The 15,387-nt window shown below is 38.7% G+C and overlaps 1 protein-coding gene across 1 annotated transcript in view; it reads right to left on the bottom strand.

Annotated features, from left to right (window-relative positions):
• Window positions 1-15,387, bottom strand: part of tspan7b (tetraspanin 7b) — a 37,743-nt gene that overhangs the window by 7,263 nt on the left and 15,093 nt on the right. The window contains exons 2-6 of the mRNA XM_051694641.1: window positions 4,498-4,686; window positions 4,331-4,405; window positions 4,144-4,239; window positions 795-950; window positions 623-706 (exon numbers count right to left, since the gene is read on the bottom strand). Of these exons, the coding sequence (XP_051550601.1) occupies window positions 623-706; window positions 795-950; window positions 4,144-4,239; window positions 4,331-4,405; window positions 4,498-4,686 (600 nt within the window). The remainder of the gene's footprint in view (window positions 1-622; window positions 707-794; window positions 951-4,143; window positions 4,240-4,330; window positions 4,406-4,497; window positions 4,687-15,387) is intronic.

Raw genomic sequence — 15,387 nt, 5'->3', positions numbered from 1 at the left:
TGTGTTCCTATCCATTAGACCCATTAGAATAGATAAAAAAAAGAGATATGCATAATGTTCCCAAGGCAGAGAAGTGTATGTGTGTGTGTTCCACTGAGTCTGCCGTGAGTGGCAGGGCGGGTGATTGTGTTTGAAACAGGCACATTCGCCAGCAAACCCCAGCTGTGCCACACACTTGGCTCCCACGCCTTTACGCGTGTGTGTGTGTTTACTAAATGAGGGCTGGGAAAACACAGACAGCCCAGGTCGCCGTTCACCGTGAGGTTGTCATGGTAGCGCAGCTCTCGTTTTAGCTTTCGCACACACATGCACACACAGCAGTACAGAGTGACTCATTTCTACGACATCCACCCGCTCTACCTGTGTGAGAAAACACCAGCCAGCTGTTCGCTCATCTCGGCGGTAAAAGGAAAATATTAGTTTGCAAACAATAATGTCAGAGGTGATTATGACACGTAAGCAGAGAAAAAGGTAGGGCATAAAGGTCAGACAGAAGATGAAAAATGGTCACGTAAAACTAAATTATGAAATTTTTTGGTGCAAGAAATCCAGACTAACATTATAAGTGAAAGTGGGAAAATGCTACAGAGGTATAGAGTATTTAATAACTATTGTTTCCTACCTGCGAGAACGCAATTCCAAACGTTACTCCAGCGATAATGCCCATGTTAGTCTCAATAAAAGATGTCACTAGTTCATAGCAGCCCTGAGAAATGAGGGGAAAAAAGTTAAATAGATGGAAATAAATAAAGCAAGCTTGTGTGTTTGTTTGTGTGAGTGTGTGTGTGTGTTACCTGTTGGTGGATTTTAGTGACTGCTATGGTGGCGTTTCTCAGGTCCGAGTTGTTGCAGTCGGAGATGTTGGCACAGCAGCTGGGTGGAATTCCGTTCTCAGGGAAATAAATGCTGGAGAACCAGCTAGTATAGTTCAGAACGCCACAACAACGCAACTAAGGACAAAGAGAGTAAGAACGTTTACTCAATCAGAGGTGAAAGGGTCCCTTCGCTTTGGTTGTTTTTGCTACAGAACGTCTGACAAGCTCTAATGAATGTTTTACCGAAAGTGTCATAGAACTGAATTGGAGATTGGAGACTACATGATTTTTGGTCAAATGTGCTCATAAAGTGGTGAAAATGAACTAGATATTATGTTTATATGGGTTGGAATAAAGTGCAACATTGTAAAGCACTGTTATCTAACGTTTTTCTTTGCACTGCAAAGGATTTCTCGTAAAAAAAAAAATAGTTAGAAAACCAAATTTTTGTTCAAAACCATGTTCTTGCCTTAACCTGAGTCACTACAGTAAGCCTACACTAATGATTTCCATTCAAAGCTGTAAGGTTCGATTTGGAGGGAAATCGAAGGCTTCCATCGTTCGTACACTACGAAGGGTTTCTCGTTAAATTTTTTGTCAAAAACCATGTAACTTTTTGTTCAAAATTGTGTTCTTGCCTTACACCAAGTCACTACGGTAAGTCTAGAGTAATAATTTACATTCAGAGCTGTAAGGTTCGATTTGGCGGGAAATGTAACACTCCCGTCATTCGTACACTACGAAGGTACACTACGAAGGTTTACACATTTCATTTTGGGTTAAAAAAACGTAACTTTTTATTCAAAATTGTGTTCCTGCCTTAAACCAAGTTACTACGGTAAGTCTAGAGTAATAATTTACATTCAGAGCTGTAAGGTTCAATTTGGCGGGAAATGTAACGCTTCCATCATTTGTACACTATGAAGGTCCACTACCAAGGGTTACACATTTCATTTTTTGTCAAAAAACCATGTAACTTTTTGTTCAAAATTGTGTTTTTGCCTTACACCGAGTCACTACGGTAAGTCTAGAGTAATAATTTACATTCAGAGCTGTAAGGTTCGATTTGGCGGGAAACTGAAGGCTTCCCTCCTACCTACACTACGAAGGTCAACTATGAAATGGTTCTCTTTTAAATTTTTGTTGAAAAGCCATGTAACTTTTTGTTTTAAACTGTGTTCTTGCCTTGCACCGAGTCACTACGGTAAGTCTGATAAAGATTTCATGTTTTGAGCTGTCTGGTTCAATTTGGTGGGAAATTTAAGGCTCCCATCAATCGTACACCATAGAGGAACACTACATAGGATTTCACATTTAATTATTGTTAGAAAAACATGTCACTTTTTGTTACATTACCTCAAGTCACTACGGTGAGCATACAATAATGATTTTATGTTCAGAGAATTTGGGTTCAATTTGGCAGGAAAAGTTCAGCTTCCGTCATTTGTCCTGCGTGTTTACATCATGTCCGTAAAAACAAAGAAAATATGGTCTGGCGACAGATATGCTACTATGCAATATTTTTTAGATTTTCATATTTTAAGATTTATTCTTACTATTAGTAGTAACGTTTCCATCCAAGTTAGGAATTTAATTTATGCGCAAAACTGGAATATAGCAAAAACAATTTGCTAATAAAGCAGCGTTTCATTCCATTGTGTTTAAGAGAACAAAATCATCGCTTCTGGGGTAATTGCCGTAAAATAGAAATAGAAATGAAAATGAAAGTCGAAGCCACTCTGGCTCTTATTTGTAAAGGATTAGTTGGGGTTTAGAGCACGCAGAAAAAAAACGCTCTGACGAACTCCATGTTCGCTAGCGTTCAGCGGCAGATGCCTTATGTCTGGTAGCGAAAGCATGTCACACAGTTCTGTAAGTACAATAAATCACCTTACATCCACATATTTACATTTATATAATACATTCACATGTATACTTATAAAAAAAATTATTGTTATACATTTAAATTAATATATTTAAGTAAAATGACTTGCTGATTAATAAAAAAAAAAATGTTATGTGGTTATTTTATAATATGTGTTTCTTCTTAACTGTTATTTGACCTATTGTCATGATAATGGATGTAACGGTCACATCTCGTGCACTTTGCACTCGAGCACAACTGCATAGAAAGCACACCTGAGGTAAATTAAGCTAAATGTATATGACAGCGTCTCAAACTCCTTTCGTTTATTTGATTTAATATTTATTTTATACAAACTACGTCAGTACTCTGCTGGTTTGCAATGACTGGTCGGTAAATTTCCCTCTCTACTTCCTGTGAAGTGACGTATCGATGTACACTTATGCCCTATGCCGTCTGAAGTGCCCTTCCAACTGAACATAAACATTCCCAGATTGGAATCTCCCTTAAGATGGCTGAATGCCGTGTGAAGTCCACTCCGGAAGACACTAACAGTCGACTGGAACACACCTAAACTCTAAATAAACAGTGTCAATAGTCTTCGTTAGAGTTCAGTAGAAGTTAATCTCAATTGACAGCATTTGTGGCGTAATATTGATTACCACAGAAAATAATTTCGCCTCGTCCCTCATTTAAAAAAGGACAGTGTTTAAACTGTCCTTTTTGCAGGATAACGGGTTTATGGTATTACGTCGTCATGGCAACGAAGTTGTAAAATTGGATGTAACTTTATGCAGAAACGGTTAGTAAGTGATTTCATCACACTGAAATCATGTTTACACACACATTTTATGGCTATACTTTCGAAACAGTGAGTATTCTTGACACTGACTACCACCCCTGGAGTCGCGAGTTCGAATCCAGGGTGTGCTGAGTGACTCCAGCCAGGTCTCCTAAGCAACCAAATTGGCCCGGTTGCTAGGGAGGGTAGAGTCACATGGGGTAACCTCCTCGTGGTCACGATTAGGGGTTCTCGCTCTCAATGGGGCGTGTGGTAAGTTGTGCGTGGATCACGGAGAGTAGCATGAGTGAGTGACGCTGTGAGTCTCTGCAGTGTCATGCACAACGAGCCACGTGATAAGATGCGCGGATTGACATCTCAGAAGCGGAGGCAACTGAGACTTGTCCTCCGCCACCCGGATTGAGGTGAGTAACCGCGCCACCATGAGGACTTAGTAAGTAGTGGGAATTGGGCATTCCAAAATTGGGGTAAAAAGGGGATAAAAAAATAAATAGAGTTCTGGGTCTCTTGAAAACCACTGTAAGTCATTTTTAGTAAAAGTTCAATGATTGCCAGTAAAATGTGTATTTTTTCCTTTCCAAACACTCCAAGCACACATATATATATATATATCTCTGTGGTGAAAGTGTGTGGAACAGAATGTGATCAGAGTGTGAACTCACATTCCTCTGGACATTATCCACAGCAATGCTTTGCTCATCCTGAGCATTATAGTTCTGCACGGCCTCATTGTACGTCCTCAGAAAGGTGCCTTTGATCTGAAAAAACACACAATCTCCATCAAACAATGCATGTTCTATAACAGGTGCATAATGGGACATCGCCTCAAATTCTATGTGCTTGTCTCACCTCATGACGGAAAACAAAGCCTGAGATGCCAGCAATCAGTTCTGCCAGGAAAACCAGAGACAGGAACATGGCATACTGAAGAGACAGATAGAGTTTAGATGTGATGTCTATAAAAGTTTACAAATGTAGGAAATCTTGCTGTTCATATATTTGTCTCTCTCTCTAACCAGTTTGAGCATCCATGGACTCCCACGGCAAGTGGCGAAGCACCCGAACAGTCCGAACACGATGATGGTAGTTCCAGTTCCTATAAGCACAAATGGGGCATTGGTGGAGTTTTCAGCGATCAGAGAGATATACGGACCCAAAATGAACTTGCCCCATAGTCCTACTGCCAACAGGATCGCCCCCGTGATCTAGAAAGACAGAAAGAGGAAATATTGTCAAGTGTACCAAACACACTTGTCAGCTGCCCTAGCAAGTCATTATTTGTATTTGCTGCCACCTAGTGGACAACACATGAACATACCCAAACAATTCATTCACAATTAGAGCATGAAAACATGTCTTTTCATAACATGAACTATACGATCAATATAATATATGTAATACTAAACTATATCTCATACAACCTATATTAAAATATTTGTACATGTCTTTAGCGTATCATTTATACATGATGCTATTCTTATTACAGTTTAATAGTCATTGCCTTCATTAGTAACGTAACAATGTCACCCATTTCGATTGCTGTTTTGTGAATAATTTAAAGTGCAATATACAGTGCATTTTTATCACAATTAATGCAGCAAATGAAACGGACTAAACTTTCAAACTTTGGATTTCCACACAATTTTTATCTCAACAGCAAAAAAAGAAAAAAGAAATGACAAGTACATTAATGTTCTTTTCCTGTTAGAATATCTAAACATCCTCTAAACAAGATAAAGCAAAGCTGTGTAAGATCAGATGTAATATAAATTATATATGTTTTATTATAATTATATTTCATCTTGTTCCACTGGCATATTTTCCCACTTTTGATTAATATATTTAATGTCTGTTGGTCATTTTATTCAATTTCGTATCCTTTATTAATATTATTATTTACTCCATTTTATTCTTTGATTTTGATCTGTTTGTCTTAATTTGTTTTTACTTTGTCTGAAATTTTATTTTTCTATTCCCTGTAACTGTGAAGCACTTTGAGCTGCATTTTATGTATAAAAGGTGCTATTCAGATCAAATGTATTATTATTATTATTATTATTATTACTTGTTCAAAGCATAAACCTCACTAAATTATTTCTAAATATACATATATATATATATATATATATATATATATATATATATATATATATATATATATATATATATATATATATATATATAAAATTATTTTTGACCCCTTATTAATATAATTACAATGTGAAAGACGTTTATTTTACCAGGAAAATAAAACACAAACAACAGAAGCGTCAGTTTGTAGTGTTGTCCAGCAGAGGGCGCTGGTGCATTATTTACCTGCATCACTAGAACGTTCTCTGAAACGTCCATAGTGAAATGGCGGGAAGTCGCGCTCAACCCTTCTTACGAAAAATAAATAAACGTACTACAGTGTAAATAATTAGAACGCAAATATGCGTTCATTATGCAGTGCTATTTGCACGAATGTCTGAGGTACAACAACATATGAAAATGCAAACAAATGGGAACAAAACTGAATTAGCCCACAACACCAAAATTAAGACCCAATATAAATTAAATAGGCAAAAAACAGCAGTAATAAGTCATATTTGTCTCCATTTGAGAGCTAGACAGTTAAAAGTACCTTTTTTACAAAAACAAATGCCATGGTATTATGTTTTTGGACATAGTACAATGCTAATACCATGTTTTTTGGACATTTACCATGGCAATACCACTTATAAATATATTTCTAACTACCATGGTATTCAAATCTGATACCATCACTGTACCATGGTACTTCCGGAGTACTTTTTGTAGGGGTTGTGGATGGAACTCTCTTAATTAAATACTCATTAATTAAATGTCGAACAAATAAGCACAAACCAGCTAACAAAGATTTATCCTTTGAAAGCTCTGACTCTCAAGAGATGTGATAGTTTGTGGAGCCGCAGGCATACGGGAAACTGGGTTAAATCAATTCAGTCCTCAGGCTTTATCATTTCTCTGAGTGTTTATGAAGTTTTTATCAGCAGTCTGGAGGACACAGTATGGCCTGTGGGCCTTTGGGTGCTTGTGTTGCACTAGTTTCGCTGGCAGGTGGACCGGTCACAGATTGAACACGATGAACTCAACACAGATCAAGCACATAAAAGTGACAACACGACATTTCTATATGTTTTACTGATCCAAGATTTGTCCAATTGAATAAATAGATCATTCCATAGAGCATTTATAACATAGTATGCAGTTATGGAGAGCATTTTCGAAATGTTCTGTTCTAGTGTGTGTGGGAGGCGTCACGCAAATAAAATGCATAAGTGTAGATGTGGCCTCGATTTCATGTGTCGTTGCATTCTTAAATGCGTCACACCGCAATTCATAGCGCAACGCAAGTGTGAATACATTCTCGGCTTTGCCGTAAAGAGCTCAATAGAGGACATTAACATGCATTTCTTCTGTGTACGTTTTCTCTTTCAGGTCGACTACCGTCACATAGTTAAAGTGGTGCTGATATTTCAAGGTACCCAGTTTACAAATGTATGTTCTTAAAATGTTTTCCAAACATTACATTGTGGTTGTGGGCATCATAAAAATGTCCAGTTTTCTTTTTTTTCTTTTTTCTTTTATTTTTTGCCCCAATTTGGAATGCCCAATTCCCAATGCGCTCTAAGTCCTCATGGTGGCATAGTGACTCGCCTCAGTCCGGGTGGCGGAGGACGAATCTCTGTTGCCTCCGCGTCTGAGACCGTCAGCGTGTTATTGTGGAGACATAGCGTGTGTGGAGGCTTTACGCCATCTACTGCAGCATCCAAATACAACTCACCACGCGCCCCACCGAGAGCGAACCACATTATAGCAACCACGAGGAGGTTACCCCATGTGACTCTACCCTCCCTAGCAACCGGGTCAATTTGGTTGCTTAGGAGACCTGGCTGGAGTCACTCAGCATGCCCTGGGATTCGAACTCGCGAACTCCAGGTGTGATAGTCAGCATCTTAACTCACTGAGCTACCCAGGCCAAAAATGTCCAGTTTTCTTAACGTGAGTAGAATGTTCTTTAAAGGTTAGCATAACATTCCTGAAGACATGAAAGCTTCATAATAACTTAATTTGCCGACTTCTTTATCAGTTTTCACTCTCAGAAAAAAATCTAGATTAAAGGACATACAAACAATATTGTACAAAAAAACGTTTTCTCCTAACATTGAGAACTTTGAACATTTATTGAATACTTATAACTAGGGCTATCAATTTAACACGTTAATTTAGTGTGAATAATTAAATGAAAAAAATAACGTGTTAAAAAAATGTACGCAACTAATCAATCCTTCAACCCATATGTAAATTTCTTGATAAAAGTACATATTTTCCTATCAATGGAGCTATTCAAGCTTGAAGTACATTTACACAGTAACTTTGAGATTTTACGAGCTCGTCAGCAGGGGGCAATCAGTGCGTCTCAAAAAACCTCACAAGCTGCGCAGCCACAGAATGAGTGCCACTCAAACTCTTAACAATTGGACGAAGTACAACAGAACGCAGGGGTCTCGATGCGATTTTCAACTACTTATAACTTGAGACAGCATCTTAAAAATGTGGTTTTAATGATGCTGAAAACCAGTGAGACACTCCTAAAGTGCCCATATGACACATAGACAACAATTAAAAATAGTGCAGACAGCATGCAATAAAAGACAGATTGACGAGCTCAATTGCAAAATGTATTGCTGTCGACTGTAGGCTTCATTTGGGGGGCACTTTGATTAATTTGATTAATTAATCGGCATGTCATTGATTCGGTAAAAAACGTAATCGATTGTCCGCCCTACTAATAACATCATAAGGACATTCCATTAACATTATTTTAACAATGTTCGTGCAGAACCTTTACATAATGTTAGCCAAAGCTTTTTAGAATGTTCATTGTTAAGTTGGTATCTTTATCGCCCCCTTGAGTACCGAGTTATGTTAATGCCACAGTAACGCACACGTTAAGTATGTTCAATGAGACCGCACGCTTTCAATGTGCCGGCCAAGTATTCATGTCTACGTTTGTGTAAAGTTAGGTATGTTTCTGGCCTTGGACTAACATCCACGCAACCAAGATGAGTAATATTGTGTAGTATGTGTGTGAATGTGCACACACTCATAAATACAACAATATCAATGTAAATTCAACAGCCCACTCAGAGCAGTACAGCATCACTTCTTTCTACATCCTGTGATGCACAGTCAGTTTGCCACCTCTGAAAGACACATCTCTCTCAGGGATGTGCTAATGAAGGTGTGAGACAGGGAGAGAGAGAGAGAGAGAGAGAGAGTTTTCCACTCTCCACTCAATGGTACCATCATGTTGTCATTCAGACCATGTCCACCATAGTATTGAGGACACAATGTCCCTTATCTCATGCTGAGAAAAAGAAAGAGACAGAGAGAGAGAAGGAGACAGAGTGTGCAGATGGTGTGACTTCAGGAATCCAGGGAAAAGAGAGACGAACATTTCTAACTTTGAGGAACAAAAACAAAGTGTTAAGAACTTTGAAATCCCGGGAGCATGAAGATGAGAGAAGATACGGACGTGAGGTTTCAGAGAGGCAGTGTAGAGGAAGTAATGCTCGCCTTTGAAAGACTTAAAGCTTGAGATGTTCTTGGAGGATATATAGCTGGGTTTCCATTCACATATTTTAATGGAAACTTTGGGATCTTGCATAGAAAATGCTGGATGGAAACACCAAGATGCAAATAAAGTTTCTAAAATATGCACATAAAAAGCATAGTAGCTCACTTGAGGTGGATACATTTTTTATTTGGTAACAAGACGTGCTCATAAACTACAACGGAAACACATTTACAGAATAAATTCTTTGATGTGCAACAAAAAGTGTCCCATTCCAAAAAAAGACATCATTAAATTTTAGCGTTATTTCGCATAGATTAAATTCGCAACTTAGATGGAAACCTGACTATGGAACCTTTTCTCACTTCCGGGTTTTAGAATGCGGAAGTAAATGATTGCAGGGTAAACTTCGTTAGCTGTAAATGCCTGATATTCACCTGTTAAAGATAAATGTTACTTTCTACAACATTCACATTGTATGCCTTCGAAGGCGATGTGAAATTTAGTTGGAATTGGTGTCCGGCGACGGACCACGAGAACAATTGCATTTCAGACCGTACATGCAACGCTGATTTTTTGCATGCTCAGTAAGGGGACTTAAGCGTTTTCATATATTTCAGTGTGGACGAGCAACTTGTGGAAATGCTTGAAAACGGCAGTGTGGACGGGGAGCATTTCAAACATGTAACATTAATGTAGACATAGCCTTGGATTGATAAAGACAGCATGACTCTAATTACCAAGGAGACAACAATATAAGTGAATAGCATGCTTGACATTATGCACAAAGTGTGAAGATATCATTTAACTGTATGTATTTAGGATACATAAAATGCTAGCTATAAAATTACCATATAATTTTAAAAATGTTCACAATATTATTTCCACCACAGAATGTTATCAAACAAGAATGTGATGTAAAATTACATTTGCTGGTTCATAAAAATAACAATTCCACAGTGTCAAAAATGAGGCTACAGGCTTCTCCTGTGATGCTTTTATATCCATTGTTGGATGGTGTTAGTTGATAAATAAATAAAACTAGTTAAAGTGTGAAAAATTACCCTGTTTTGGCCTTATTTTCATTCACACAAAACATATTTTTGAGTCTGCTGTTTTCCATTGTTTTTCTATACAAACATGCGCTAGACCGTTGCGCCACGTCTCGCAAATTTTTCAGCGCCTCGCACAAGAGCGGCGCATTTTTTAGATGCAAGTTAACAAAAACTTAAATTGTTAAAAATGCATCTCAGTGATTCAGAGTCTGGGGGATGAAGCTTCAACTTCTCTCAAGAGATTATGGGAGAGAGATTTAAATTTGGTATTGGAGGAGGGAGTGTGGATTAAGATTCTAAAAAATGTCAAGTCTACATCTAGAGATGCAACGGTGCGTCTGATGCAATTTAAGATTTTGAATCGATTATATTGGACCACCTCTAGATTGTATAGACTTGGTCTTAAAGACACTCCCACCTGCTGGCGATGCCAATCAGAAGATGGAGACACAACCAATGTTTTTTGGGGATGTGTTAAAATACAGGAATTTCGGTTAAAGATTCAGGGATTTATGTGTGATGTGTTGGACACAAGGTTTTCATTTTGCCCCAGACTCTGCATTTTGCGTGATGGGGAAGTCATACATTTTGGGGATAGCCACTTGATAGGTTGGGTCCTGGCCGGAGTTATGGTGGCCAGGCGAATAATACTAAGGGGTGGAAGACAGCTGCTGGGGCACCCTCGTTTCGGGAGTTTTTGAGGAGGCAATCTTCAGAAGGTTAGGAAAGTGGGATTTGTTTAATAGGAAGTGAGGTGGATATTTTGATTTTTTGGAGGGTTCTCGGGGAGGGGCAGTGGAGAGGGATTTTTGATTTTAAATTTTTAGTTTGATATGTATGTGCACTCTTGCTTTTTGAAGGTTTTTTTTTTTTTTAGTTTGTTTCAAATTTTTTGCTATAATTGTAAGAGACCACTGTAATGCGTGTTTGTGTCAGCTGGGGGTGATGTTCGGGGGGAAGGGTTTAATTTATATATCTGGTTCCGCATTTTATGTTGTGTCTATTGGTTTTTTATGAATGGAATCAATAAAAATGTTAATAACAAAAATGCATCTCAAGACACCTGCATTCTGTTACAGCATTGGCCTGTTCATTGCACTGTGTCTTGCTTTTTTTTAAGAGTAAGAACGTGTTTGGTCTAATCAGCCCCTCAACTCAAAAAAATCTAGAATCTTAAGGCCGTGACACACCAAGTTGATGGTCAGTCGTCGGCCAATGTCGGGCCGTTGTTGAGCATCTGTCGGCCTAGTTTTTGCCCAGATGCAGGCAACGTGAGGCGACACCACAGTCAGCTTTTGTCGCCGCTAATTCTTTGATGTTGGTTTGGTGTGTCTGGGCCTTTAGGCAACACTCGGATAGATGGACTGCACAGCCCCTGCAGACAGGAAGTGGCTGTTGTCCATTTTGCTGAGCACACTGTGCATCTGGAGCAAGGGCGAAGAAAGAAAGAGAGAAGAGAAACAAGGAGAGGAGTGCTTTTATGAAAAAGATGAAGCAAGAGAAAACAAGAGAGTGCAAGAGAAAAGTAATCCTGCTCTTTGCATTTCAAATGTCTGATCAAAGCCAGTGTTGTTCATTGGCCTTGAATTCAACTAAAAGAGAACAATCCTGTGTATGTGTTTGTGTGTGTGTGTGTGTGTGTGTGTGTGTGTGTGTGTGTGTGTGTGTGTCAAGCAGTGCTGCAAACAATTGTTGGCTCTGTTTTCTATGTCTTCTGCCTGCAATAAAGCAGAACTAGTGAACTCACTGTCCCCAAATCTTTGAAATCACTAATTTCAACTTTTTAAAATCATTGATCCTAAATGATGGAACTAAAATATTTGACATTACTGAGCCAAAACTATAAACCCAAACTGGTGTAATCACTAACCCCAAATCATCAAAATCACTGACCCCAAATCACTGAAATCCCTGACCCCAAATCATTGTCATCACTGACCCCAAATCATTGAAATCTCTGACCCTAAATCTTTGAAATTACAGACCCAAATCATTGAAATTACTGACCGCTAATCACTGTAATCACTGTCATCAAAGAGCCCAAACCATTGAAATCACTGACCCTTAATCTATAAAATTACTTAGCCAAAATAATTTACATTACTGACCCCAAATCACTGAAATCACTGCCCTGAAATCACAGATCTCAAATCATTGTCATCAAAGAGCCCAAACCATTGAAATCACTGACCCCAAATCTTTAAAATTACTGACCCAAAATCACTGTAATCCCTGGACTCAAATCACTGTCATCACCGACCCCAAATCATTGGTATCAATGACCCCAAATATTTGAAATGACTGAGCCCAAATCATAGTCATCACTGACCCTAAATCACTGATATTGCTGATGCCAAATCATAGAAATGACTGACCTTGATGCATTGGAATCACTGACCTCAAATCCTTGAAATAACTGACACCAAATCATTGAAATTTTTTGACCCCAAAATACTGAAATCACTAACCCCAAATTGTTACGATCACACACCCCAAAGCATTGAAATAATTTACCACAAATTTTTGAAGTCACTGACCTCCAAGTTGTTGAAATCTCTTACCTCAAATCATTGTCATTACTAACCTCAAATTAGGGATGTTAATGATTAATCGATAGTCTATACGCTTGAGCGCTGCATGTCACGTCTTCACCGCACAGAAGACAACGCACAGATAAAGATGAAGCAGGCTCAGTGTAACTGGTGTTGGAGCATTTCTTTATAAATTTACATTATGTTTTCTGCATACACCATGATAGTGTGTTCATGTACATGAAACAAGCACAGCTGACCTGCTGGTCTCCTTGTTTCATCTCAACCTACAACTACGTCAGTGATCGCCGAGAAAGCACGTTCAGCTGGCATCTCATCAGCACCAGAGAAAATGGTGTGTATCCTACTGTGTTTATGCAGCATGTTCTGATTTGACTTAATTTCAAATAAAAAAAAGTCCAAAGGTCTGAAATATTCCACGATCCACAACGTGAAGTTTTAATGAACTCAAACATGTATAGTTATATATCATGTGTACAAGATATTATTATCAGTAATTCATAAACAGTAATTAAACAATTCACAAATTCATACTTAACATACTGTAAATGTATTAAAATACACTAAACTAAGAATATTTAATAGGAAAATGCTGATGCTTGCACTTCTTAAATGTATTCATTTAAATTATATTTAAACAGTAGGCTACATGCACATACTATTCTGAGTCCCCCCACGTGCGTTTTGCAGTATTGTATTTTTTTTTTCTTCCCTTTTCTCCTCAATTTGGAATGCCCAATTCCCAATGCGCTCTAAGTCCTCGTGGTGGCGTAGTGACTCGCCTCAATCCGGGTGGCGGAGGACGAATCTCAGTTGCCTCTGCATCTGAGACAGTCAATCCACGCATCTTATCACGTGGCTTGTTGAGCGTGTTACCACAGAGACATAGCGCGTGTGGAGGCTTCACGCCATTCTCTGCGGCATCCACACACAACTCACCACGCGCCCCACCGAGAGCGAGAACCACATTATAGCGACCACGAGGAGGTTACCCCATGTGACACTACCCCCCCTAGCAACCAGGCCAATCTGGTTGCTTAGGAGACCTGGCTGGAGTCACTCTGCACGCCCTGGATTCGAACTCGCAACTCCAGGGGTCGTTTTGCGGTATTAACGTTTAATCGATTAATTGATCGTTAATTTTCACGATGATAGATTATGAATATGTCTGAAATCACTGACCCAAAATATTTAAAATCTCTTTGCCCAAATCATTGCAATCACTGATTCAAATCATTATTAGTGTCCTAAATAGTAAAAACCATTGACCCCCAATCACTAACAATAAAACCACAATTTTTTCTTGAGTTTTAAACTAGACTAAAGACTAAGACTAATTTAATTTATATAGAGTTCAGTTGACCGAACCCCAACTGTCTTTGTTTCATAAACAACTCAAATCTACAAGTCACAAAATCCGCTAAGAGCATTAAAATCATACTACCACATCCCTCATCTCTGCACAGTCCAAAAACAGGCCAGGTGGATGTGCAATCCAATGATGTCATCACCATAAAAATGGAAAAACATCAAAAGCAAGGGACTTTCACAAACAAGGCTGTGTTTCACAGCAAATAAAAGCCACCCGAAACAAGTAATGCTATAAATTAGCCCAAATTTCAAATGGTACAGCTCATGGCTGGTTGAGCACAGCAAATGTGCCCATCCGTTGTACAACAGTAGGAGGAATCAGTATCCATGGCAACAGTAATCCCCAATACCCAAGGTAATCTCAATCCAACAATCGATGGCAAAACATTCAGACTTTTCCTCTCTGGCTGTAGTGAGTCCTGGCATAATTTAACCAACATCTCTAAAAATGTGTTATTTTGAATTATTTTTTGCAGCACATGATTGGACAGCTTCAGTTTGCAATAAAATAATATGAAGGCACAGTAAATGGTGTGAACCACTGTGGATCTCTCTCTCTCTCTCTCTCTCTCTGAATTCTGGATGTCTGGCTGATACATGATGCTGTTTGACCTGCTGTCCGCAAGTAACAGGCTGTGTGAGATTAGACAACTGCACACACATGCACACAAACACTCCCTGCACAATTCCCAAACAGCAGGTGACACGACAAACATATTTGGTCTTTATCTGCCTCACTCAAACACACATATTTTCTCTTCTCTAAACACAGTTGGCAACTCACAGGACAGCTGACTGTCAGGTCAGAGTTTGCTGCTATGGCACTTTCTCTCTCATGTGGTCAAGCTGAGATGGGCATTTGGCCGTACAGGGGGCCCAGGACAACGAATATGCACACATTCGAGTTTCATCTATGAGAAAAGTACACTGTTTTGTCATTGTAAATGGCAATAATCTGTTTTCAGCCAATAATGTCACTCTAGAGAACAATCAGTTAGATTCAGTGAATCCACAGCTAAAGGTTTGAGTCCAGTTTTATAAGCAAAACCTGAAAACGACAGTTTACAACCAACCAGACAACACAATAACCTTTTATTCCTAACTATTTAATTTGCTAAGGCAATGTACTCCCAGGGATCTGAACAAACCCCTAACCCTAAGATTTGGGTTTTAACATTTAAGACTTTTAAAAATTTGGTGCGTATCTCGTCCCATTTGTGCTACAGAAATGAATGATACATCACGTGGCTTATTGAGAAGAGGTTTGCTATTACTTTTCTAAGCAAACAGACTTGTGATTTTCATCTAGTGGAAAAAAAAAATGGGCGA

Source organism: Myxocyprinus asiaticus, chromosome 50, assembly GCF_019703515.2.
Source record: "Myxocyprinus asiaticus isolate MX2 ecotype Aquarium Trade chromosome 50, UBuf_Myxa_2, whole genome shotgun sequence".
NCBI lineage: Eukaryota > Metazoa > Chordata > Actinopteri > Cypriniformes > Catostomidae > Myxocyprinus > Myxocyprinus asiaticus.
This window is presented reverse-complemented; position numbering and strand designations above follow the sequence as displayed.